Below are 25,219 nucleotides of genomic sequence, written 5' to 3'. Positions count from 1 at the left end.
CCTGCTTCCACTAAAGTCAATGTTAAGATTATTCTTGGCTTCAGAAGTGAGGAATTAGGCTCTAAATGCATAATATAGCTGGATCTTAACTACACCCATGACTGCGGCTGGTGTGGGGTAGAGCTGCGAATGCCAAACTCAGGACATACTGATAAAGGTAAGGCAGAAACACCCCAAACCTGTGGTTATTCTAAATTCACCAAACCAGTAACAAAATAAGCTTCTGTATCACCACACTGGTTAACAAGAAGCTAAACAGTCTGGGCAATTCAACCCTTTTGACACCTGGTCTTTCTGATGAGAGGTTACTGAAAACGAGATTCATCATATGTAAAGTTCTTCCAATCCCAAAGGATCAGTCACTTTCCTAGGTCAATATATAACTCAGATCTTACCCAAAAATCACACTTGTAGCCAATCCTTTAGTAACTAAGAAGGTTTACTGATATGAAAATAAGAGATTTATAAAATGGTTAAGGAATCATACACATTACAATTGATTTTTATAGTTTGCAGGTCAGGATCATAGCACACATGGTAATTCTGCAGGCATGCAAAAGTCTCTCCCTGGATCATAACCAAAAGCTTGGGGTTCATTCAGTCCTTTGTTCAAGGCTTCCATAGAAAGTTACAGTCCAGAGAATGAAGACAAAGGAGTGATGTCTTCGCTTGCAATTTATAGCTCATCCCATATCCATGGAAAGTTATTGGCCAAGACGGAGTCTAGGGTCAAACGAGGATGGAAAGTTACTGGTAAAATATGGAGTTTTAGATCAAATGTCTTCATCACATGTCCTTATACTTGCTGAATCAGAGAAGAAGCCATTGGATCCATTTTATCAAAGGCATCTGCAGGAAGACTCACTGAAGAGCTGATTTCCCTTAATCATCTATCAGAACTTGAATGGTCCCTCAAAAATTGAATGGTTCATCAACACTGGGCTGACTAGACTAGATATAAAACTACCTTGTGGATGTCAACCAAGAACAAAACACATGTCTGAGATACAAATACATAGCAAATATTCATAACTTCAGATACAAAGATGATACATGCATATAAACAGGATCATCATACTTAGCAGATTAAAACTTTTCCATCTATACCTTATATGACATACCAGTACTTTGATTCAGATTTAGTGCAATTGTACAACAGTGGTTGCAATGATGACAAATGGTCATCTTCAATCATACAGCATCACACCACCCTCCAAAAAAAATGAGGTTATGTTCATATTCATCAAATGGGGATACAGCAACTAAGCAATTTTGTAAATTAAATCATAGTATAGCGATATGTATTCACTAATTGCTTTCTTTCAAATATACTGTACTCACTTGAAAATCATTCCTTAAGAAGATTTACAAAGCCCAAATACACTTTCAGTACAATATGGGAAGATTTAATTCAGAACAGCACCAAGAGCTCCTCCAGGAGATCAACAAATTCTATGAAACAGTTCTATTTTTTTTTCTTTTGATCAAAAAAGTGTTTGGTTTATCAAGGGCAGCCAGATTTAGCAAGGGAAGAATGTGTATGTCTGAACTTAACAAAAAAGACAAAGATCTATGACAATGATATTCTCACAAACACAATTCTCTTCTAAAAATCACTTTGAAAATGCTCACTAAGCTTTTCTAAAATAGTCAATGAATAATTTCCTTGAAGCAATTTGAGAAGATCAAGTAGGGATCATCTTGGAAATCTAGTAATCAGAAAAAGTTATAAAGGTACAATGGATGACTGAAAATGGCAGAGTTTTTATTGAACTCATTCTATTAGTATAGAAAAGGTCAATTTGGTCTCTGGTTGTAAAAAAAAGAAAAAATCATGAATGGTCATACTTTGGGGAAGAAAGGAAAATTTAAAGGGCTATGTAATGCCAACAAACCAGGTGCCAGCTCTTGCCAAGGCTTTAGGCCTCAGCCAAGCACTGACATGTTATTTGCTGGAAACCAGTCTGCTTCACCTGTGTGTTAGTATGGCTAAGATGGATACTGAACCTATCACAATGTGTTCAGACTTTATAAAATGTGTGTAAGTTGCTGCATGCATTAATTTCACACTATCTTTATCCCATGCTCTAATGTAATATTTATGTTTTTGCTGTGTAACTGTAAAAAATGTTTGTTCTGAAACTGAACCTGTTAAGATGGATCATCTCCTGGTGATCAAGAAGGCTATCAAAAATAAATGGGTGTTGTGGGACATCACAATACAAAGACTTTGTTAATTGTCCCTTCACACACCTGAAGAAGCAAAGTGCAAAAGGGCTCCTCCCATCAGCTTTGAATTGTGGAAGGAGGAAATAAAAAGTAGCTGACAGGAAATTTTTTTATCTCTTTGCTGTTTGGACTCTGACCAGAGCTAGGAAACAGAAACAGCAATTCCCAGGGTCAACCTGGCTTAGCTCTAAAAGACATTCAGAGCTGACAGATCACTACAACTCTGTCGTCTTTTGGAAACCATAGACTACAACTCATTTGTGTATATATGTTTGCCTGCGTTAACCTTGTAATAACTCTTTTCCCCCCTCCCCTCCCCAGTTAGTTAATTACAGGATTGGTTACAAGAGTTGTCTTTGGTGAGCGATCTATGGTACAAAATGAGGTGGGGTAAATGACTGGTCTCTTGGGAATGGGAGCTACCTGAATCTTTTGTGATCTTTGGTGTATAGAAACCCACTATCACTAAGTCCAGCTTGTCTGGATGGCAAAATAGACTGGAATGCCCAAGGGCACTGTCCAGTGTTTTCCCCAGGAATTGAAATGGGTGTGTGTGTGTTCAAATTTACAGTGGGGAGGGTCAGGGCCAATGAAGGGTGAGACCGTGAGGGTGAAGGTGAACTGTATGGCACCATAGTAAAAACTGAAAAATGTTTCATGACCATTTTATTAGATTTTTTAAATCATCACACAAATTAAAGTTGTCTACTCAAGCCTTCTATGAAGCACTACATCTACATCCTTCTTGGTTTCTTGTTATAATTTTGCACAACTCTGTTAATGAACTTCTTGAATGCAATGCATTCATCTTTGGTGGCTTCTTGTGTGTCTGGTACTTCCATTCCTTCAATTGATATGCTCATTAGTTCATTCACATTGTTGGGGACACTGGGCACTACACTAGGTAAGGCGGGAGGGTGGAAGACCACGAGTGTTGATGAAGCCCTCCTGCTCTACGCCCAGATAAACCAAGGCCCCTTTGCTTCTTGAACCCTCTGTGATCCTGCATAACTCTGAGGAAGCTAGCACACAAACAGACAGGTTTGCACATGGCTCGCCAGCCAAGGCCAGCTTTGGCCTGGGAAACAGATAGATAAGGCAGAAATGATTAGCAAAAACTAGTAACAAATAGGACCAAATAAGGCAAGGCTCGGGCAATGCTACAGAGGAAAAATACAACTGGCTGCTTTAGCTGATTGGCTATGGTATTGTACGGGGCAACAGGTAATTAGTTGCTTAAGCTTGTGTAGTGAAGTAGGCAAAGGTATAAAATGTATACTGGAATCTGCTGCACTGCTGCAGGATTTGAGACAGCTCAGTCTCCCTGAGCCCTATTTGGAGCTCCAAATAAATCTCTCTGCTTCTCCACCCCGTTGTGGTCCTTGGCGTGACGCATATCAGGCAACGAACCCAGCTGTTGCTTGCCTCGGGCACTCTGTGCCAGCAATAACATGATCAGGCAGAAGGCGACTGAGCTGTAGCTCACGAAAGCTCATGCTCAAATAAATTGGTTAGTCTCTAAGGTGCCACAAGTACTCCTTTTCTTTTTGCGAATACAGACTAACATGGCTGTTACTCTGAAATCTTTCAAAATACAAAATTCTATTCCATGATGAAAAAGAATGAACTGTAGCTGTTGTGACTGGGAGTAGCAAGAGATGAATTCCTACTTCTTTCATCCCAGGAAACAGAGGATAAAGATCGGATCGAGCCACTAGTGATGATAAAAAAGAAGTTGAAGTCAAATCTTCATTAATTTGTCATATGATATTCCACTCTGTGTTCAAATTCTCTATTCTGTCCTGAGCACATGGCAGCCCCATGGCTGGTAGTGCCTCACTCCACTCAACTGTTGGTGTTTTATAAGATAGGGATCTGTAAAAGCTACGATAGAGGTTGAGTAGAATCTAGAAGTCGCTGTTGTAGATATATTTTAAGAATCAAGTCTGTGTACTTTTTCAGTTGTCTTAAACGCTTCTTGTCTGCTTCACTTAAGGATTCAATATAAATGCCCTCATTAGTCAACTTCTGGACTGAAGTCTTTGCTTCTTCCAGTACTTTTTCAATGGGTAGCTCTCTGATTGATCCATATGTAGCTTCTATTGCTGGACAAAGAACTACTACTGTTGTAGCAGATGCCTGGATGGCATTGTTTAATGACCCAAGTGGTTTCAACAGTAGACTTATAAGAGAGAGAATGGCAATAGTCTTCTCTGAATGTAGTAGCAAAAGTAATCCACCAGCCTCACTGCTTAGATCCATCCCATCTTGGTAGATACTTTCCAAAGCCAGTAATAATGGCTGGAGTAATTTTAAGACAACAGCCAAGGATCGCTCATGAGAAAGCCAGAGGGTTTTCCCAGGTTGGACTAATTTGAACTTCAGTCCCAGTGTATCTTCTATATTTTCCAAGATATTCAGTCTTTTTGGATTCTTGCTGAAAAAAGAATATAATGAAGACATTAAATTTATAGCTTTTTAAATGTCTTTTGATGAGTCTGCAGCTCATACTAGCGCTAGTTGGAGTAGATGCCCTCTGCAGTGTGTATAGGAGAGACTAGGGTTACACTTTTGTCTGAGCAAAGCTTGTGCTCCACCATGTCTTCCAGAGAAGTTTGCAGCTCCATCAAATGCACAAGCATTCATCTGTTTGGGGTCCCATTGACAAGCATTTAACTCTTCTAAGATGTGGGTTGTCACAGATGCAGCCAATCTGTCTTCTATAACTTGAACATCTAGAAATGCATCCACTGGCCTACCACTGAAATCAAGATAATGTACACAATGACTTAATACTTGATGACCATTTGCATTGGTGCATTCATCAGCCATGTATGCAAATGTTTTGACTGTGGTGAGAGAGTTCTTCACTTTTTCAACTGTTGAGTCTTTCACTGTTGCACCACATGCATCTAGCCAGTCAGTTGAGTTTCTTGAGGAAAGATAGTGAGCATTTGCTGGTCTTGTTCAAACCAGTGTTCAACTTCAGGATGAACAAGTGACAATGCACTTCACATTGGCCTCCAGTTTGTAGTATGTGGTATCTCTTGCTTAAATAGAAATTATGATGCCAAGGCCATGTTTGTTTACGTGAATTGTGTTGTGTCTCCAACATTCTTAACAACCTTATTAACACTCACCGGTGTTGTCCTTGGTCAGTGGGGACTCAGAGTTCAGAGGTGCTTTCACATGAGTTCATTTCTCAGGTGGGGGGCAAGAAGGCACCTTGTTCGTTCCTCCAGCTGCTCACTGTTTGCTCTGGCCACTGTTGTTCGTTGTGCTACTGTTCACTCCATCGTTCTGTTGCCAATGGCCCTGCGCCATCACCTTCTGCTGCCACCTGCCACTGTGACCTCTGCGAGTTGGTCTCTTGAGGTTCCACCCAGCTCTCAGTGATTTTAGCTGAGCTCTCAGTGGGGGAACTTCGCTGCTAGTGCAGACTGGGCCATCTCTTCCATAGAAACACTGTCCCACAGCAGGTCTAAGCACTCAGACCTGATTATCAGTGATTTCAGCTGTAGTGATCACTTAACAAAACAAAGACTATCTATGGAGCCAAATCAGCTCTGTCTTTAAACAGTGGAGAGGGGCAGGTCTAATAGTACTTGTGACTCAGGCAGACCATCAAGCAAAATACCTGTCCTCTCTCTCTCTCTCTCTCTATGCCCTCAATCAGCACAGGCTAAGTACAGTTCTACTGTCCTTTACTCATACAATAAGAATAACAACATTTCATAACACCTTCCCACCCCCGCATTCAGGTGATTTGTAACCCAACCCCAGCCAAAATCTATCACTTGGGCAACACTCTGTTTTCTGGATACCTAGGTAGATTAGGTGTGAATGTAAATACAATCTGGTCCTGAAGCCTTTCCCTCCAGCCCCCAGCTCATCACTAGCTGTCAGGGAGAGCTCATTTAGACTTTGCTTATAAATCATAATTTGAAATTATTAGGTTGGCCAACATCACCGAAATGAATGCTCTGACACTGTCATAAAAAACAACATCTGTATAGGGAAGTTAGTCTATGTTCATACTTTTCAAATCTATTATACTTTTTCAGATACATGTATTTTATCATACAGTGTATATGCTTTTAAAGTATGTATTAATGTTTCAATTTCAATTCAAATTTCCAAACAATCTCTAAATTGGCAACACTGCATGTAACTAGTTCACAAAACTGGGGGACGGGGACACACCCCCTTGGGGGGGCGTAGGGAAATCCCTGGCACTGTCTGTGACTCCCTGGTAAGATTATTATGGTGCTTTAGGAGTTCACATTTGTTACTGGATTGGTGAAGTCTAACTGTAGAACACACAACCAGTTTGGGTCTCTGCCCTGCTTTTTGGCAGTCTGCCCTGAGGTTGGCACTCACTGTCATGAACCATTCTAGACACCTGGAGACCTCCAGATGGGCTAAAATGTTTATATGGTGGCATAAATTTCTTTAGATTATAAACCTTAAATAGTTACAGCTGATATGAGTTATGAACTAGATATCTTATAAAGAGCTTCCTCACTGGAGGTGTGCTCTCTCCTTCAGTTTCTGCTTGAAAAATCTGAATTACTTTGAAAAACCCAAATTATTTGCTCTTGCTCTGGAAAGCTCTAGCATGAATTCACACTACACATTTGAAAATCTTTGCATATGTAAGTTTGTACAAAGTAGAGCTAGCTGAAAAACAGGCAGCTTTTACATAACAAAATGTGTTTTTCATTTTGTGCCACTCTACTAGTCCCACATTTTGGTATCCCTTATTTCTTTATATGAGAAGGATCAACGAACTTTGGCATTAAGCTTAGACATAAGATTTGAATAAGGCAAACATTTTATAATCCTTTGAATGACTGAAAATGGCATGAGAGTGACAAAGTGGGTGAGGTAATATTGTTCATTGGACCAGCTTCTGTTGGTGAGAGAGACAAAGGTGTTGAGATACACAGAGTTGTTCTTCCGGTCTGGGAAAGGTAGCCACAGTGTCACAGCTAAATACAAGTGGCTGTGGAACAGATTGTTTAGCATCAGTATTTAGCACATATTCTAGCACAGTATTTAGCACAGAGACTTGCAAGTGAAGTGACCTGATAACACTTCTGCAGTCTAACAAAAAGGGGGGTTTAGCGGGTTACAGATTGTTTTAATACACCATAAATCCAGTGTTTTTTTTACAACCATGATTGCTCGTGTCTAGCAATGTTATGAATGTTAAGCTCCCAGGCTCACCTTTTAACCATATTATGCAGGTTTTTCTTGAGGACGGAGATTCAGATATGGAATGATCGTTTTGTGAAAAGTGTTTGCCCACAAGCGACATGGTGCTTTTGTCTTTTATAATTTTTCTGTGGGAGTTCATTTGAGAGCAACAACACTGCAAACATGACAATGACATTCACATTCCTGAAAAACTTTCTGTGAGCCCTGTCTCTGTTGTAGGTCAGCAAGGGCTTGGTTGCATTCAGGGGAGTGCTGACTGGTGGAAATTTTCCCTTCAAAACTGTTTTCTGATGGAAAACTGGAGTTTCAACTAAATGATACGTTTGGGAAAAGTGTCTGCTGCAGAAAACGTTGGTATTTAATCAAAATGCCAAACCTGTGAAAACTGCGTGTGTGTGTGTGTGTGTGGGGGGGGGGGGTTGCCACAATGTTTTGACTGTTGATGCTTTGCCAAGAAGCTGACAGTCTGAAAAAGGTGTTTAGAAATATATAAGATTGAGTTGTGGTCAAGTGTCCACAGGAACCTGCCCCCTCACCCCCTTTTGGGCTAGCTCTAGGTCTGCCTTATTGGGGAATCCAGGAAGTGGGCGGGCGGAAGACACCCTCCCTCTAACACACCCATCCGAATCCCTCCTTTTCGCCCTCGCCCCTCCCTGGCCTTTCCTCCCCGCCTCGGCCACTGCAGGTAAGAGCCCCAGTGGTCACGCCTTTGTCGGGTTGAGATCGGGAAGCTGCGAGTCCCCCCAGCCGGCAGGGGGCGCTGCAGGCAGCCACCGCACTCGGCGCAGCCGCCCCAGGCCCCCGCCTCGGCCCCGCTCTCCTTGTCTGATCCCGCAACGCCAAGGTGTCGCGCAGGTTCCGCCTAAGCTCGTTAGTCAGCCGCCCCAGGCCCCGCTCCGCTCCTGGGCTCCTCGGCGCCGCTCCCCTGGTGCGCGCGGGCCTGGTCCTGACCCCTCCCCTCCCCGCGTCGCGGCCGCCGCCTACCCCCGAGGCCGAGGGGGCCCGCCGCCGCCTTCCCTCAGCCCCCGGGCCCCTGCGTGCCGCCGCCGCCCGGTGTGTGCGGGGCCCGGCTCCTGCCGGCTTCTCCCCTCCCCGGCGGGGCGATGGCCGCGAGCGCCAAGCGGAAGCAGGAGGAGAAGCACCTGAAGCTGCTGCGGGAGATGAGCAGCCTCCCGCCCAACCGCAAGTGCTTCGACTGCGACCAGCGCGGCCCCACTTACACCGACATGACTGTGGGCAGCTTCGTGTGCACCTCCTGCTCCGGCATCCTGTGAGTGCGGGCTGGGGCCGGGGCCGGGGGAGGGGGCTCTCGCCTGGGGTGTTTGCCTCGGGTGGGTGATTCTCTTGCGAGGGCAAGTTCCCTTCCTTCTCCCCCGTTGGCGGGGGGTGGGCGGCGGTGCGAAGGCCGGTAACCGTTGGTGATCTCGCAAGGCTGTTTGAACGTACCCAGCAACGGCGCTTAGTTTGCCCTGAGGGATTGAACCGGAGAACGGCCTGGTTTCACTTCTCTGGGCTGGGTTTTACTACCCTGCTCATCCTTTAATTTTAGCTCGTCTTGTGAGTTTGCTTAGTACTGTGGTGTACCAGGCTTGGCGAGTCATTATTTTAGCACTTGGAAAATGATTATACGAGACTAATAACGTGGATTAGGGGAGTTAGGGCCTGATCTTGCAAGCATGTATTCATATGAATAGTTGTATGACCCTGTTTAGTGCAAGCTCTTGCAAGATTGAGTCTCAGATCACTTACATCTTAACTAAAAATATAGAAATCGTATTTTTAAGCAACACTAGGGGGATGTTTGGAAGGGAGGGAAGCAAACTACTCATTTTCATGACTATTTTTCTCAAAATAGTGGAAGGATTAACTCTAGAATAAATACTGGCAAAGTACCTGTTACTAGTAAGGTAAATCATTGTTTTTGATTTGATACATATTTTAGTTCATAAAATTGTGATGCATGAAGGGTCATGATGAGGTAGGACAGAATTTGTGGAATGCCAGGCTGTCAAACAGTTTGCTTATATAAATGAGTTGTTTTCTTCGACTGGATTAAAGTTTAAACTGTGGAAAGTACAGGAGATAGTTTGGTAGAATTTTCATGTGATAATGGTAACTTTATCTTTAAGCTGTCCAAAGTTACTGGAAATGAAACTCTGTTGAAATTTCAAGAATGTTTTCCAGTTGCTGTACTGAAATATAGAATTGATTCTTTATGAATTGCTGTGCTTACACGTGTGCTGTACAACTAATGGACCCAGCAGCCTTCCATATCTTCCTTTGCCTCACTCCCATCCCCCACCAGAAAGAAGTGAATGAAATCAGAAGCATTGAAGAGCAGTTGGTTTTAAAGGGTATCTTGTAAACTCATCTGTGTAACTTTAGTCGTATTGGCTTCAGTGAGATGGATAAAGCTTTGCATGTGCAGATGTTTACTGCTTTGAGTTTTAAAGGAAGAAAGCAATTTGACAGTGTTTAGGCAGTAAATATTATTTCATTAGATGACTTGGGTTTGTATATTGAATTCAGAAATCCAAATAACTTAGCTCTTTATATTGAATGGGAATGAAGAAGTGTGTGTGTGTGTGTGGGGGGAAATAGCAATTGCAAACTAAGTGTCTTGATATAACACTGGTAGCTTTAATAAAAAAAAGCAAACAAGTTAGTTCCATGCTGCATTTCCTTTGAATAAGCTGTCTTTCATACCACTAGACTCCTAATTAATCTTGCTTTTCCTTTTCTTTTCATTGTTTTGCACAGATGTCTCTTCACATGTGTATACTTGTGTGAAGGCCATTCAAAATTGAAAAGTGAGCTCAGATTGTGGAAATGTGAATGGGCGTTAGAGTTGGATATATATTTGGTTCCTAAAGCAGCCAACTCAAAGTAATAAATTATCTGTGCTTATCTTAAAATAGTTTTGAACATGCTGTACATAAGCTTAATGACTGGATACGTTCCTTCTGCTTAAACTGATAGCACATTTAAATTACTCATAACAGTACTATTTTTAATTGGCAGGCTGGCTATTTTAAATAAACATGAGCACATGTGATATACAAAAAGTGACTTCAGTTGGGATGCAAGTGACTTGGATCCCTTCTAGGTCACCAGTTAGCGCTTCTGTTTTTAAAAATTAGTCTCAGACTTTCATTTTGGTTTATAATTTCTTCATATATCGTGTATTCTGAATCAAGAAAAAGCCATAATAGTTATCATGTAAGAACCTGTCCATATCCAATTTATGTTTTCTTTGCAGAGTGAGTTAATATACTTAATACTGATACAAGTAACACTTGTCTAATAGCTAGGACTGTTGCTGGTGTTTCTCTAAGGGCACATCTTCACTGTCAATGTTAAAGCGCTGCCGTGGCAGCGCTTTAACGTGGCTATGTAGTCGCGACTCTATAAAACCCACCTTCCCGAGGGGCATAGCTACCAGTGCTGGGAGCACGGCTTCCAGCACTGGTGCACTATCTACACTGGCACTTTACAGCACTGATACTTGCAGCGCACAGGGGTGTGTTTTTTTTTTTTCCCCCAGTTGGAGAAAGTTGGAGCACTGTAAAGTGCCAGTGTAGACAAGCCCTTAGTCTTGCTGTCTCATTGTCTTTCAGAAGTTTCACTCAGTATTCATGTTAAAATGGAACTATAATTCAAACCAACTTGTTTCTTACTACAAACATAATTTTTAATGTGGAATTCAACAGTGATGAGAGAGAGAACTTAGTAGTAGAGCAAGATTTTAAACTGTTAGCTTCTGCATATGGTCTCATTCAAAACTACCCTAAAATTACTGTAGTTCATATAGTTTTGACACCTATTGCAGTGGTTGTGGTTTGGAATTATTTACTGTAGAGCTTTATTCATGCAGTTTATCACATCATCTGTTTCATACTCTACAGGAACAGATACAGTTCTTCCTATGTTCCAATTTTAATTTTTGTTTTTCACTATTGTTTCAAATTGTAGTTCCTTTGTAGTATAGTGAGACAGTTATTTCAAATCTAAAATGCATTGTGGAATGATGGAACATCAGGTTCTTATTCTACAGATTAAAGTGGCACTTAATTTTGGTTCAGATATTATTTTGGAAGAGGGAAATTATGTAAATAGTGGAAAAATTTATACTTAGGGTTGTTTCAGATATTATTATTGTCAGCATTAAACTTTTAAAGCTGGTATTCAGTTACCTTCAGAAGATTTTTGCAGAAGATGTCTGATGAAGTCTAATTGTATAGATCATACTTTATTTTGATTAAGACTGATAAATATATAGCATTGCTCCTCTCCAACAACCTCCTGTCAGCTTTTGTAATTAAGGTGTGGGAGAAAAGAAACTTGCAGTGCAAACTAGGTTTAATTCAAATAGGTGATCTTTATTGCTGTCCACTTCCAACTCTCTCCAAAATAGTCTTATTAGCTTGCTCAGTGTCACAGAAGATGTGTCCATGGTGAAGAAACAAGTATGTCTTTGTTGTGAAAACATTGGTCTTGACTTGATGGTTAAAGTTGAATTTTGTACTTAAATCAGGAATTAAAACTATGTATGAGGTTTGATAACTTCTGGGTTAGGCATTAGGGAAACGCTTCCTAACTGTAAAGGCATTTAAACACAAACCAATTATCTAGGGCAGTGGTTCTCAGTCTGTGGTCCACGAGCTCCATTCAGGTGGTCCGCGGATAGTTCACTCTAAGGTGTGTGCCTGGGCAGCTGCACACAAGAGAATGAAGGGCCTAATTAGTGGAGCTGCACAAGGATGGGTCCGCTAATTTGGTGCTTGGACCCTGGAGAAGATGAACAGGTAAGGTGAGGTGGTGGCCTGGTTGGGGGGGGGGGGGGGGAAATAGGGGATAGGCGGGAGGGGGCAGTGGAGTGAGAAGATGGGGTGAAGGGAATTTGGGACGTGCAGGGTTGCGGTGTCCAGAGAAAGAGACGACTTTTCCCAGTTCCAGGGCTGCGGCTGCTGGGGAGAGGGGCGCCCCCCCCTTCTTCCTAGCCTCAGCTCAGGAGCTGCTGCGTTGGGGGGAGAGGGCACATCCACTGCATTAGAAAGGTAAGACTAGTATTAAAATATGAATTGTGTGTTTTTATTTGTAGAACAAAAAAAGTTAATCACAGGGTTTTTTTTATATAGCGCTTTTAACCAAGTGCTTTACAATAGTTAGCTAACGGTACAAATAACATTTGGAAAGATCACTGAGTGGTCCACCGAGACCCTCAGCAATTTTCAAGTGGTCTGGGTGGGGGGGGGTTTGAGAAGCACTGACCTAGGGAGGTTATGAAATCTCCATTATTGCAGGTTTAGATGCATTAGACAAACGCCTGTCAGCGATGGTCTAGGTAATACTTAGTCCAACCCCACTGCAGTGGACTAATGACCTGTTGAGTTCCCTTCTATTTCTGAGTTTTTGTTTTTTTTTAATTCTAATTGGGATTCATGCTCAGTTGAACCAAGGAAACCCCTCGTCTTGCATTCATTTATAAGATGAATTTAACTCTCAAATGAAATCTAAATATAATTATCCCAACTCAGGTATACTACTTGTATAACAAAATTGTCTATAATTTTCAGAAATTCAGAAGGATGTTTTAGTATTAACAATATGAGACTTTACTTTCTATATATTATAGATACAACAGTTGTGTGGTTCTATAGTCTGATTTAATGGTCTGTAACAGACTCCTACTAAACTTAAACACTTGTTAGATTTAAGTTTGTCTTAATATGTGGAAACTGGTGAATTCCATAGGTTAGCAGAATTTGAAGTAGTACAGTTAGCTTTAGCTCTGCTTTTGGCCCCCTCTTTTTTGCAAACGTACAGCTATGGAACTGCAATACGTTACATTGGAACTGGCTCACTTGTGTCACTTCTGGATGATAGTGACACATGACTAAACCCTTTCTAGTCACTGGCTTTTTCACTGCTCTTTTGTAGCATCTTACAGTAAAAGCTCTTTTATCCAGCACTTCACCAACTGGCAAGCTCTGTAAACCGGCATTTCTGATCTGCACTGAAAGTCAGGTTTATATTGCGGTTGGTGCGGGGCCGGAACGGGGCTGGGTCATGGGAGGGGCTGTGGGGCATGCTCTGGGAGGAAGTTTGGGTCCGGGAGGGGGCTTGGGGCAGGTGGTTGGGCGGTGTGTGTGTGTGTGTGGAGTTTGTGGTGCCAGATGCACGTGGGAGCGCTCACCTCTGGCAGCCCCCCGCAAGCAGCTCTCCGTCCCTGCTGTTGCTGGCAGAGGCGCAGCCAGGCGGCTCTGCAGGCATGCTGCCCTTGCAGCTCCCAGCCAATTGGCCAGGAACTGCGGCCAATGGGAGCTGCAGGGGGCGGCGCCTGCACATGGAGGCAGTGTGCCTGCTTGCGGAGCTGAACCACCTGGCCGCGCCTCCGCTTGAAGCAGCAGGGCCGGGAGCTGCTTGCAGGGGGCCATCGGAGGTGGGGGGGTTCCCCCTGTCTAGCACCTTGAGCCCCTTCCCATGCCGCTGCCCCGAGCCCCTTCCCACAGTGTGCCCCGCATTCCCCTCCTCCTCCCCGCACTCCAACCCCCTCCCTCTGAGTTAACCGGCATTTTTAATTTACTGGCACCCCTGTACCCCCAACATGCCGGTTAAAAAAGCGTTTATTGTACTTTTGATTTAAATCAATTCTGTCTTGTTACAGTTGGAAAAATTACACCATTGCTCAGGGTAGCACCTATCTCTATCTACCTTAGGTATCTGTATGGCCCTGTGTCTCAGTTCCCTAAGTGACATGGTCCCACAAGGTCACACAGGAAGACTGGCAGATAAAGGACTCAAATCCACATCCTAGGCTAGTGCCCTAACTGCTGTTACTGTACAGTGCAAGAAATAACAGATACGGATTACCAAGAATGATATCACACGTTTAACATGAAAGATTTTAACATGATTTGATCAGTTAAATCAGTTGTAATTCTGTCCTCCTGTGTGTTGGCCTTCTTAAAAGACAAAATTAGCATATTTAACTGATTGAGTTGCTTAAAGTGTAGTATTGGCATAGCTATAAAAGCTGGGTGTATTGGTAGAGCTATGTGAGGATGCTTGCACACATGCTTTAGATTGTCTTGACACACTGTGTTGTGGCGCCTTTAATTTAAAACTCCGTAGTTTTCTGAAGTGGGCTCGGAAGGGGTAAACATTCTTCTTTTGCTCTCCTATTAGTGGCCGTTCAGTGGCAATGTTCACATAATGGCTTTTATGCCCTTTGAATTTCCTTTGTAGTTTTTCTTCTCTTCATGCATCTTTAATAGGAAGGGTCTGAAATTGATTTCCAGCTAAAATTTGTCTCTGGCAATCACTTTCTTACTATTTTTTAAAATTCTTGGTAGAATCTGGGAGAGGGGGCATTCTATGAATCTGTATGTGGGTGTGACATCAATGCATATATACTAAACAAAAACACCTTTGAGTTTTTTTTCCACAGCCATGTTTTGCATTAGGGTTGTTAAGCTCAAAACATTCTTGACATACAGCCACAAAATAAAGTGGTTTCCTAATGGTACATTTCCTTCTACTTCTCCACGTGCTGGCACAGACCACTGTCATTTACCACATCCTTAAAAGGAGTACTTGTGGCACCTTAGAGACTAACCAATTTATTTGAGCACAAGCTTTCGTGAGCTATAGCTCACTTCATCGGATGCAGTGAGCTGTAGCTCACGTAAGCTTATGCTCAAATAAATTGGTTAGTCTCTAAGGTGCCACAAGTACTCCTTTTCTTTTTGCGAATACAGACTAACACGGCTGTTACTCTGAAACCTATCCTTAAATCAATCTCCTAGGAATGCCTACATTCCATCACCACCTTTACCAAGCAACCCCCTTTAAAAGAAATCAAATAACAAGTATCCCCAACTAATAAGGTTGTTAGACTAATAACATATTAAGTTTGACAACCAAATGTCTTATGTCCATATTCATAAGAATGAGACTTAAAAAACATTTATGCAATTATCAGTAGTAACTGATGCAATAGAGCATCCATCTTGTGGTGGTACAATGCTGTGTCATGCTGGGGATTAGAGGTTGTGGTCAAAATTTCCTTGTCTTATAGGGGAGCAGGTGCTGGGAGGGTTGCTGAGATAGTGTACTTAGCCTTTGGTAGTGCAAGAGGGTGGCCTTCCCTTTATGGATTGGTATATGTCCCTCAGGCAGGATGTCTGACTGTTTTGCTTCACTGGGAATAAGGGCCTATTCCCCTTATGCCACATCAGATGTGCTATTTGCAAAGGAGAAAAACATGGTTTTCTTTGAGCTTGGGCTACTGTGCTGTTTAGGATGAGCATTCTGATCTTGGAACAAAATGCGTTTGCAAGGGCAACTACAAAAAGATGCACAAAAACTGGCTCTAGGTCTGTATTTTCAATACTTAATCTCCAATGACAACCTAACTGAATTTCTTACTCTAACTGCTGTAAAGAACTGTAAAGATGCTAGTTACATCAGGACTATAAATTATAGTATGAGGTTTTCATCAGGGTAACGTATGTCTGTTCAGTGCCCTTAAATTAAATGTAAGACTATAGTATAGTGGTTCTCAAAAGTTTTTTTTACTAAGGCTTTTTACTAAAATCAACCACCATTTTGTCTTTGTGAACCCACCATTACCCTTGCCCTACCCTTCTCAGCCCAGGCCTCCTGCTTGACTCTTCTCAGCCCTGCCCTCTCCTGCAGTCCTAGGTGGTTGTGATCCTCTGTTCCTGCAGCCCAAAGTGGCTGTGATCGCTGCCTGGCTTCTGGTAAAATGAGAGTGGGATCTGGGTTGGCAACAGTAGCAGTGTGGAGTAAGTGTCCAGAACCAGTGAGTGGACAGTCAGCAGCCTGTCACATCTTGCTTGTACCCCAGAGGGGCTTGCTCTGCACTGCTGCCCAAATCCTGCTCCACATGCCATTCCTTGCTGTCCTGGGGAAGTGAGAGCATGGGTGGGGGAGTACTTCTGAGGCATGTTTGACCCACTTAGACCCTACCTGTGTCCCACTGGTGGATTGGAACCCACCGTTTGGGAAACGTTGGTATAGCATTTTGTCGAAGTATGCCACTTGCTGCATTCATGAAAGTGACTTCCCCCAGAAGAAAAACATGAATGATCGTTTCCATGGTATAAAAGGGATCTATAATCTACACTACAAGCATTGCAATATGCCAAAAATAATCATGTCTGCAATGCATGTAGAGATTCTTCCTGTAAGACATATGAGTGATTCCTTGTTGAAAGCAGCATGGAATAAAATAGCTTTTAAATGAATTAATGGCAGGCCATGGATTAGAGGAATTGGGAAAATATCTGCTGCGAATGTGAGAAGCTGGGGTCAGATTACTCAAATAGTTTAAAATATGCTGTTCTAGCTAGTCACTCACACCTCTGGTTCTTGATAGAGATAAAAACAAGGAGTGGTGATTGCATTACAGAATCTCATCCTAAAGTACAGATATGTTTAAAACACTAAACATATGTCATCCTGTGATTCCACGTTGGACGTGAACAATGAAAATTTATTCCTCCGCTCTGTCTCTCTTGCAAGCATGTTAAATGCATGTTTTTTGAAAGATGTTCTGAATAATAGGAGCTGACTAGAGAAATGTAAGATGACCTTTTTAAAAAAAAAAAAAAAAAAAAAAAAAACAACAACCAAAAAACCCAAACATTATTATACAACATTACATATTATAACCCATTCATCTTGTGGTAAGGGTTTTTAATTATTACTCCTAGGGGAATTCTGTGCGCACACAGAAAATGTCATCCATCCCCGCCTCCAGCAGATTTCTTTGCTTCCTGAAGAAAGTGACATGGAAGCAAAGGGAAGCTGTGTGCAGGGTCGGGGGCAATACCCCCCAAACAGAGGAGAGATGGGGGGCACACGGCGTCACATGCCAGTGAGGCACCCCCATTCCTGCCAGCACAGAACTGCCCAGCTGTTGGAGCTTGCCACTGGGCTCTGCAGCAGGATGCCGCTTCCTGGTTCCTAGTGCCAGTTGTGTTCCCTCTCTGTGTGTACAACAGTGAGTACCCGTGGTGGGAGAGATGGGGTAAAGGGGGTGGAGGAGGGAGAGGTAGTTGGGGAAGGAAGGAGGAGGGATGTGGGAGTGAGGGGAGGAGGATGGGACAGGGAACAGTTTGGGGAGAGAAGGGGAGGGGTGCAGAAGAGAAGGGGACAGGGAAATCTGCATCGGGGGAGTGGGAGCCTGGCATGCGGCGTTTCCCCTCTGCTGCAGCTGGGGCTCCCCCATTAAGCAGGCCCACTCAACCCCCACCCTGATGAGCCCCCTGCACCCAGACCCTCCCCCCCACTGAATCCCAACCAGCTGCACCTGGACACACCTGCTAAGCTCCTCATGCCCAGACCCCCACCCCTCCCACTGAGCCCAAACCACCTTCACCTGGACTTCCCTGCGGAGTCCCATTGCTTCTGCATCCGGAACACCCCCCATAAGACCCTGTGTATCCATATCCTGCACTGAGCCACTCCATGCCAAGATTGCCCCACACAGGACCCTCTTACCCCATGCCTGGATTTCCTCCACCCCCCCCCCCCCCCCCCAGCCCCTCCACACTTAAATTCTACTGGATTGAGCCTGCCTGCCCACACCTAGTGCACCTGGCATGGAGCGGCAGGGCCGGTCCTTAGGCTGCACCAAACCCTGACACAGCACAATGGCCAAGTCCCTGTCCCGGGGGAGCTGCAGTCCCACCTCCATGCAGCCAGTGGCCTGTGCTCCCCATTGCCGTACTGGAGCCTCCACATTCATTTATTGATAGATAAAATTTGCAGAATTTTAAAATATTGTGTGCAGAATTCTTATTTTTTTATGCGAAATTCCCTTGGGAGTAAATTATGGACTACTGTCATCAGCATTTGCAACAGATTTGTTTAGCTGCAGTTCTGTGTATAGAATTTCCTTTCAATTGTGTTGTGATTGGGAGTGCTCCTTTAAAAAATTATCTCAGATGGAGGAGAGAGGTTCTAAAGATATGCAAAAGTATTATGATCAGGTGGAAACAGCATTTAAATCTCCTGGTAACGATGCATTTATAAATGAGGTTAATGCAAGTACTGAGTGTTAAATGTTGCTTTGTATTGAACATGCTTTTTTATTAACTTTAATTGTAAGATGCATTTTCAATTTAAAACTTTTCATATTTGTTTAAATTATCCATTTAACACATTTTGTATAATTCCATGTTTAATATAGAGCATGCTTTATTTAACACTTTTTATGTGAGATGTCTATCAGACTTTTCCAAATTAAGTTTTATACGCTGATGTGGAATATTTAACAGTCATATCCTATCAATAGTTTTTGGAGACCAGAATCTGTAAATAAACTATCTTAGGCTATGTCTACACTGCATATTACTTCAATATAACTTACATCTCTCAGAGGTATGAATAATACACACCCTGAGTGATGTAAATTATAGCAACCTAAGCGCCGATGTGGAGAGCGCTATGTCGGGGAGAGCTTCTCTTGCGGAGGCAGGAGTTATTAAGCTGATGGGAGAGCTCTCTCCTGTTGGCTTAAAGAGTCTTCACCGGAAACGCTGTAGTATAGGCATAGCCTTACTGAAGGGAGTACTAGGTACAATAGTGCTATTTAAAGTACCATGGAATCTTTAGTTATCACTATATAAAAATGGAACTGTTTACTCTGAGGTCTGACCTTATGTATAATTTGTCATATATGCTGCTTCTGATGGTGTAGATTACTTTTTACACATGACCAACACTGCTATAGTGACAAAAAATTTGGAAAGAATCTATTTCATTCTCTCAGTCTCGTACATCAGCATTAACTAAACTCCCAGTGAGTAATCTTCCTTCTTTAATTAGGACCATGCTGGTGCTTCTGTGCAGAAACAGATGTGATCACAATTAAAGGACAGCAGGGTTGTAGGAGAAGACCTTTGTGAAAAACAAGGCAGTGATGTAAAAAGTGGGAAAGCTTGGAAAATAAGGTGCTGTGACATGTGCCTCAGTACTTACATTTATTTGGCATGCATGCATAGGTTCTTATTTATTTATTTTTTTTTTGTGACAAGGGCTAAGACTGGGTATTGATGGTAAAATATGACTAAGGAGGGTTGGTAAGCCAGTCTGTTAACTGTTTGTTTGGTCCTGGGGGCTGGCAGACAGGCAGCATATCAAAAAATATTTTGATGGATGGAATCTTCTGGAACTGCAGCAACTAGAAATAGAAGTCGGTGGCTATTGGGTGATTGAAATTCAGAGAACAAGAGCATGCCAGAAGTAGTGAAACATTAATAACAGAGACCTAATAAATTATGTAGATTTGGGGAAAGCCAAAAAAAAAATTTATATGGAAAATTTGTTTACTAAACATGAACATGGAAAAACTGTTAAAGCTGAGTGCAGGTTCTGTTCTGTGTATGTGACATGTAGATTGAATGGAGAAACATGAATTCTTGTGATGTGTTCAGTGATGTGTCTGTCTACTGGCAAAGATTTATTGCAGTCAAATGGCAAGAAAGGGAAAACTGTTTTGCAGCAAAATTCTTCCTTCTCTGCATTCTCCTTCTGCTTCGTCTTTGGCAGCATCACCACAAAGCATGGAGTCGTTTGCTGAAGGCAGTAATATGAGTGACAATGAAAGTGGTGCTAGTTCTATTTCTTCATCTTCTAATAAGTTTCAGCGTTGAAAACTTACTCCTGGGAAGTCTTCTGATCTTCAAGTTGGAATTAACAAGTTTTTTCAGCGAGAATATCCTTTGACCAGAAGAACCAACTTGACCATATATTTGCCAGAGGTATTTATGCCAGCAATACACCATTTCATATAGTTATAAATTGGATGTAATTTACAACAATTTCTAGCTTAAAAGATTTTCAAAGTACTGAGTAGGAAATGGCTTACTGGAACTCTTCCGAATGCCAAAGCAGATTATGTGAAAGAGGATTGACGTTCATATTGCACAAGCTGTCTCTGGTGTCTGATGGATGTAGCAATATTCACAATGAGGGTACCATCAACTTCATGAGAACTTCACAACTAGTGCTTTACTTATTCTGATGCACAATTGAGGATTAGCACATAGCCAAATAAATTGGTGACCAGTTGAAAAATATAATCAATGAATTGGTTCCCAGAAGGTTATTTCCGTTAACTGACAATGTGGCTGATATGAAAGCTGCTTGGGCTTTGTTGATAAATGAGTTATCCAAACCCTATGACGGATGTGCTGTCCTTACAACGTGGCTTCTCATTGGTGATGTTGAAGATCTGACCGCTCTCTGTGACATGACACAAGTGAAGAGCAGTGTGAAATTTTTCAGAAACATACTGAAAAATGGTACTTGTTTAATTTAGTACAACATTCAGTTTTACCCATTTTGAGTAACCCATCTAGCACAACAAGGCTATCTGCTGTTAAATGCCTCAAAGAATTTCAGATATGCAAGAAGACTCTTCAGTCAGCCCTCGGTTGAAGAAGTGGTGGGGTCATGTCCCCCTTCATCTCTTTGCCTAAACTGTAGCTCAGTCCATTCAGAATATGGAAAATAGTAGTTCTACATTGTATGAAGCCAAAAACAGGTTCCTGAATATTAAGAAACATATTTGTGTAGTGGACTGTGAAAAGAACAGTCCACTTACAAAATCTGAAGAGAAAAAGATTATAGACAAAATATCATTGAAAAATCAGGTGGTCGTTCCTGCACATAATACTGCCTACCTTCTTGATCCATGCTTCTAGGGCAAGCCCTTTCTGAAGACTAATGTAATTCAGCTTAGGTGACCTCTTAATGGCTGTTTGAAATGTTCAAAGGATATCCAAATGAATGAACAAACAGTGCTGATGGAGGTAGAAAATCTATAAAGCAAGAAGTGGCCCGTTCAGTTGCAAAGCAATGTGGAGTGCAGTCCCAGCAGTTAAATCAAAACACCTTGCTCCTTCATTGTGATGGAAAGGGGTGTCCTCCTTGCACTCTCGCTGTGGTGGCAGAAATTTTTTAACATGTCCATGTACTGCTGCATGTGTAGAATGAAATTGGTCAGTTTGGGGATTCGTCCATTCAAAAACCAGGAATAGACTGAAGACCTTCACTGCTGGGAAGCTGGTGACTGTGAATCACAATTTAAGATTACAGAAGAAAATGGCATCTGAAAAGATGACTCAGTAATCACGAGACGAAGAGGAAGAAGGGGACGCTGATGAATTTGACGACAAAGATGTAAATATAGCAGTTGAAGCTGGTAAAGAAAAATAACAAAAAGCAAGATGCTTGTAGAGTTGGCTACCTACCTAGCATAAGTGCATTTAAAAATGACTGTTTCTTGCATAATTGCTGTGTGTTTAATTTTTCTTTTGTAACTGTTCAGTCTTGAAGTCCATTCACATTTAAATGCTAACCTGTAAAATTAATTATTCTTTAATTTTCTAGAACTTCATTTCATTGTTTTTCATTGTTCTAGTTAAAATAACTTAGTTCGGTAATTTGTTTTTGTAATTAAGCAAAAATACCTAAGGCTAGGGCTACTGGAGACCACCAAGTCTTACTTTTTTTTGTGACTGTTCTAATTTGTGCTTAAAATATTTGTCTGTTTTTTGACAACTGGTCAGTAATTAGCCAAATGTTATCTTTGGACCAGTCTTGGGTTTTATGGGCTGCAGGAGATTCTTGTAGCAATGGTAACCAAAATGAAGGGCAGAAATGCTAGTCTAATCACAGAAGTAGATGAGTTTGCTGTGTTAATATGGTATTTGCACGTGAATAGAGCTGAAGTGACTCGCTCTCTGTAGGTCTATAGATAAATGTGTACACTTGAACATATTTCCCATTTTTTTTTCCCTGTTGTAATGTGTGTCCAACCATGCAAGCCCAAGATTCATTCTTGCCCATGTCAGCTGGACCTCAAACATTTGGAATGGCTTGAGTGTACACTTGCATTCCCTCAGATTGGTTGTCTCAGCAAATAGAGCAATATTTATCCCTTCTTCTTTCCCAGATACCAGCTTGAATTATTTCCAACGAGGAAGTAAAGTGAGTTTCTTTTTGTGAAACTAGAGGGCTGGAACTGGGGGCTGTTGTAGTGTATAAAGTGTCCTGCATCCCTACTTTCTCTTCTTTAAAGCATAACATGTTTTCTGATAACTTCAACTGTTTTGTAAAGACTGCCAGGTCACTTTCTTGAAACAACTGGGTATATCATACTTGATGAAGCACATGAGAATGGTTTAGCAAGGGCTGCAGGTTTGTAGAAATTTTGGTGGTGCCCAGAGCCCGCCCCCCCAAACTCTGCCCCTCACCTGCCTAAGGCTCTGGGAGGGAGTTTGGGTGGGGGGGGAGGAGGTCTGGGGTGCAGGCCCTGGGCTGGTGCAGGAGGGGTGCAGGATGCAGGCTCTGGGAGGGAGTTTGGGTGCAGAAGGTGTGAGAGGTTGGCTCTGGGAGGGAGTTTGGATGTGGAAGGGGACCTGGGGTACAGGCTCTGGGATGGAGTTTGGGTGCTGGGTGCAGGCTTTGGGGTGGGAGTGCAAGAGGGGGTGAGGGGTGCAGGCTCTGGGATCGAGTTTGGGTGCAGGCTCTGGGCTGGGGGTCAGGGTGCAGGCTCTGGGAGGGGGTGGGGGGTGCAGTGCTTACCTGGGGCTCCTAGGCAGGGCAGACCAGGGGGCCTCCGCATGCTGCTACCCCCAGGCGCTGCCCCCGCAGCTTCCTATGGGGCGCTTGGGGCGGGAGCAGCGCATGTAGACACAGACCCACCCCACCCAAGAGCCACAGGGAGGGGCTGGCAGCCATTTGGAGCGAGCAGGCAGGAAGCCACTCAGCTCCACTACGCAGCTGGTTGTGGGTGGGAGCCCTGCGCCATTTCAAGTTGCCCAGTTGGGAGTCCCAGGAGTGTAAGGTGGGGCTGAGGGAGAGACCGGGCCTCAAACATTGTTGGAGCCGGGCTCCGGGGCAGGAATATTCCTGATGCTCAGGCACCACGGGCCCATAGAACTCGCCACCCATGTGGTTTAGTACAGGGTTTCTCAAACTTCATTGTACCGCAACCCCTTCTGACAAAAAAAAAAATACTGCACAACCCCAGGAGGAGGGACCTGAGCCCGCCCAAGCCCCACTGCCCCAGGGTGTGTGTGGGGCTCAAAACCAAAGCCCGAGGGCTTCAGCCCCAGGCAGGGGGCCTGTAACCTGAGCCACGACCCACAGTTTAAGAACCACTGGTTTAGTATATTGGTGAAGCTATTCACTTTATGGCAACACATATGGTTAAATTGATCCTCTAATCCCTAATACCATCTGAACTTACTTTGGGGCCTGTGCAGCCAAAATGTGGGATGCAATGATCATTCCAGGGAGCTGTGACTATTTCACTTCATCACAATTAGGATTAGTTCTCAGAGTGGAGAAACTCCCTTAACACTAGAAATATTTTGAGTTTGATGTAATTGGGTATGGAATTAAACTGTAAATTGTTTACTTCTCTTGGTAAGATTCAGGTTGATGTTTTGCAGCAAAATAAGACCAGCAGGCGTTTTGAAGTGTGGGTGCGTCCCAAATCCGTAGTTAGGCATCTCAACCCCAAATTGCTAAAGTAATCTCATCCTTACAGGAGAGAGGTCTAACAGGAAAAAAAAATCCTTCGGAACTTCTGATTTATCATCCACTGAATTGTTTTGCTTTTTATCAATCGTCTTTTCCAGTGTGGTCAAAAGGAAATAATAATTTTCTTTGTAAGGGGAACTATTATTGAGTTTACAGTCTAATACTTAACTGGGGTCACTTGCTTTTGTAAAAAACATGTTTAAAGGGAGCCTGAGTCAGGCTTTGAAAACACCAATGTTAAATACCAAAAACAAATAATAACAAACTTTATTATCTAACCTGTATTAGTAGAAATATATCAGTCACTCCCTTTTTATACCAAACTAATAATAATGAAATATGTACATCTTGGCTAATGTGTTAAATGTTCTGTTTAATTTTTTCCATCTATCCCCAAAACGGGAATTACTACAAGCACAAATATATAATATAAAAAAACAAAACCCTTGAGTAACTTCCATTCCACCCAAAACCTCTCCACCTGCAAATAAATAAATAAATCTAATGGCTCCTTCAAGCAAAACAGAATTTATCCCTCAAGCTGGATTGGCACCTCATATCTTGAGTTAGGTCCTTCAAGATTGTTGCATAGTTAATAAAGTTGAACAAAAGGGGCCACAAGCTCCTAGGAGTAGCCTCTCAAGGAGTACTTAGAAGCTTGTATTATGATCCTTACTTCTGAATCACTTCCTCAGTGGGCTGGTGTCCTTTGCAGTTGGAACTCCAACAGCAAAAACACTAGATTAATGTTGACAAAACCTTGTTGCTACAAACCAAAACCTCATCCAGAGCTTCACACTGAACTACTGTTGTCCAACATCATTTTTTTTTAGATTGGTCTCTGTATTAGTATAAATTATTGCATCGGATGCAAGAGTGTAGTGTAGCTAAAGCAAAAGGCATTTTAACCCACTTGCATATCCAGTGCATACATTACATTAGAAGGCTCCAGTTAAAATGATTGTTCCCTATTTGCAAAACCATAAATGTTTTTAAACATGATCTCTAATATTACCGGCAGGGTTTGTAGCATGTCTGTTACTAAGGTTGCCGGACGCTTCCCATTATAAGATCCTGTTTTCAATTTTTTGTAACTATGGAAGCGTTTTAACTTTGGGCTGGAATTTTCTATGTCAGATGACTGTCTAAGGCTGATCTTTTTTTGAAATTTCAGTCATTTTGG

At 42.5% G+C, this 25,219-nt stretch overlaps 1 protein-coding gene across 29 annotated transcripts in view; it reads left to right on the top strand.

Annotated features, from left to right (window-relative positions):
• The first annotated feature begins 8,088 nt into the window (after nucleotides 1–8,088).
• AGFG1 (ArfGAP with FG repeats 1) overlaps nucleotides 8,089–25,219 on the top strand; it is a 69,395-nt gene continuing 52,264 nt past the window's right edge. For 5 of the 29 annotated variants that reach the window (XM_043522067.1, XM_043522068.1, XM_037908208.2 and 2 more), the window contains exon 1: nucleotides 8,291–8,719. In XM_043522067.1, coding sequence (XP_043378002.1) covers nucleotides 8,553–8,719 — 167 coding nt within the window. In that variant the 5' untranslated portion in view covers nucleotides 8,291–8,552. Of the gene's footprint in view, nucleotides 8,720–25,219 lie in introns of all 29 variants that reach the window. The other 24 variants (XM_043522073.1, XM_043522071.1, XM_043522072.1 and 21 more) reach the window with 16 other exon arrangements.

This window comes from Chelonia mydas, chromosome 9 (assembly GCF_015237465.2).
Source record: "Chelonia mydas isolate rCheMyd1 chromosome 9, rCheMyd1.pri.v2, whole genome shotgun sequence".
Lineage (NCBI taxonomy): Eukaryota > Metazoa > Chordata > Testudines > Cheloniidae > Chelonia > Chelonia mydas.
The sequence above is the reverse complement of the archived record's forward strand: the minus strand, read 5'-3'. Positions and strand labels throughout refer to the sequence as shown.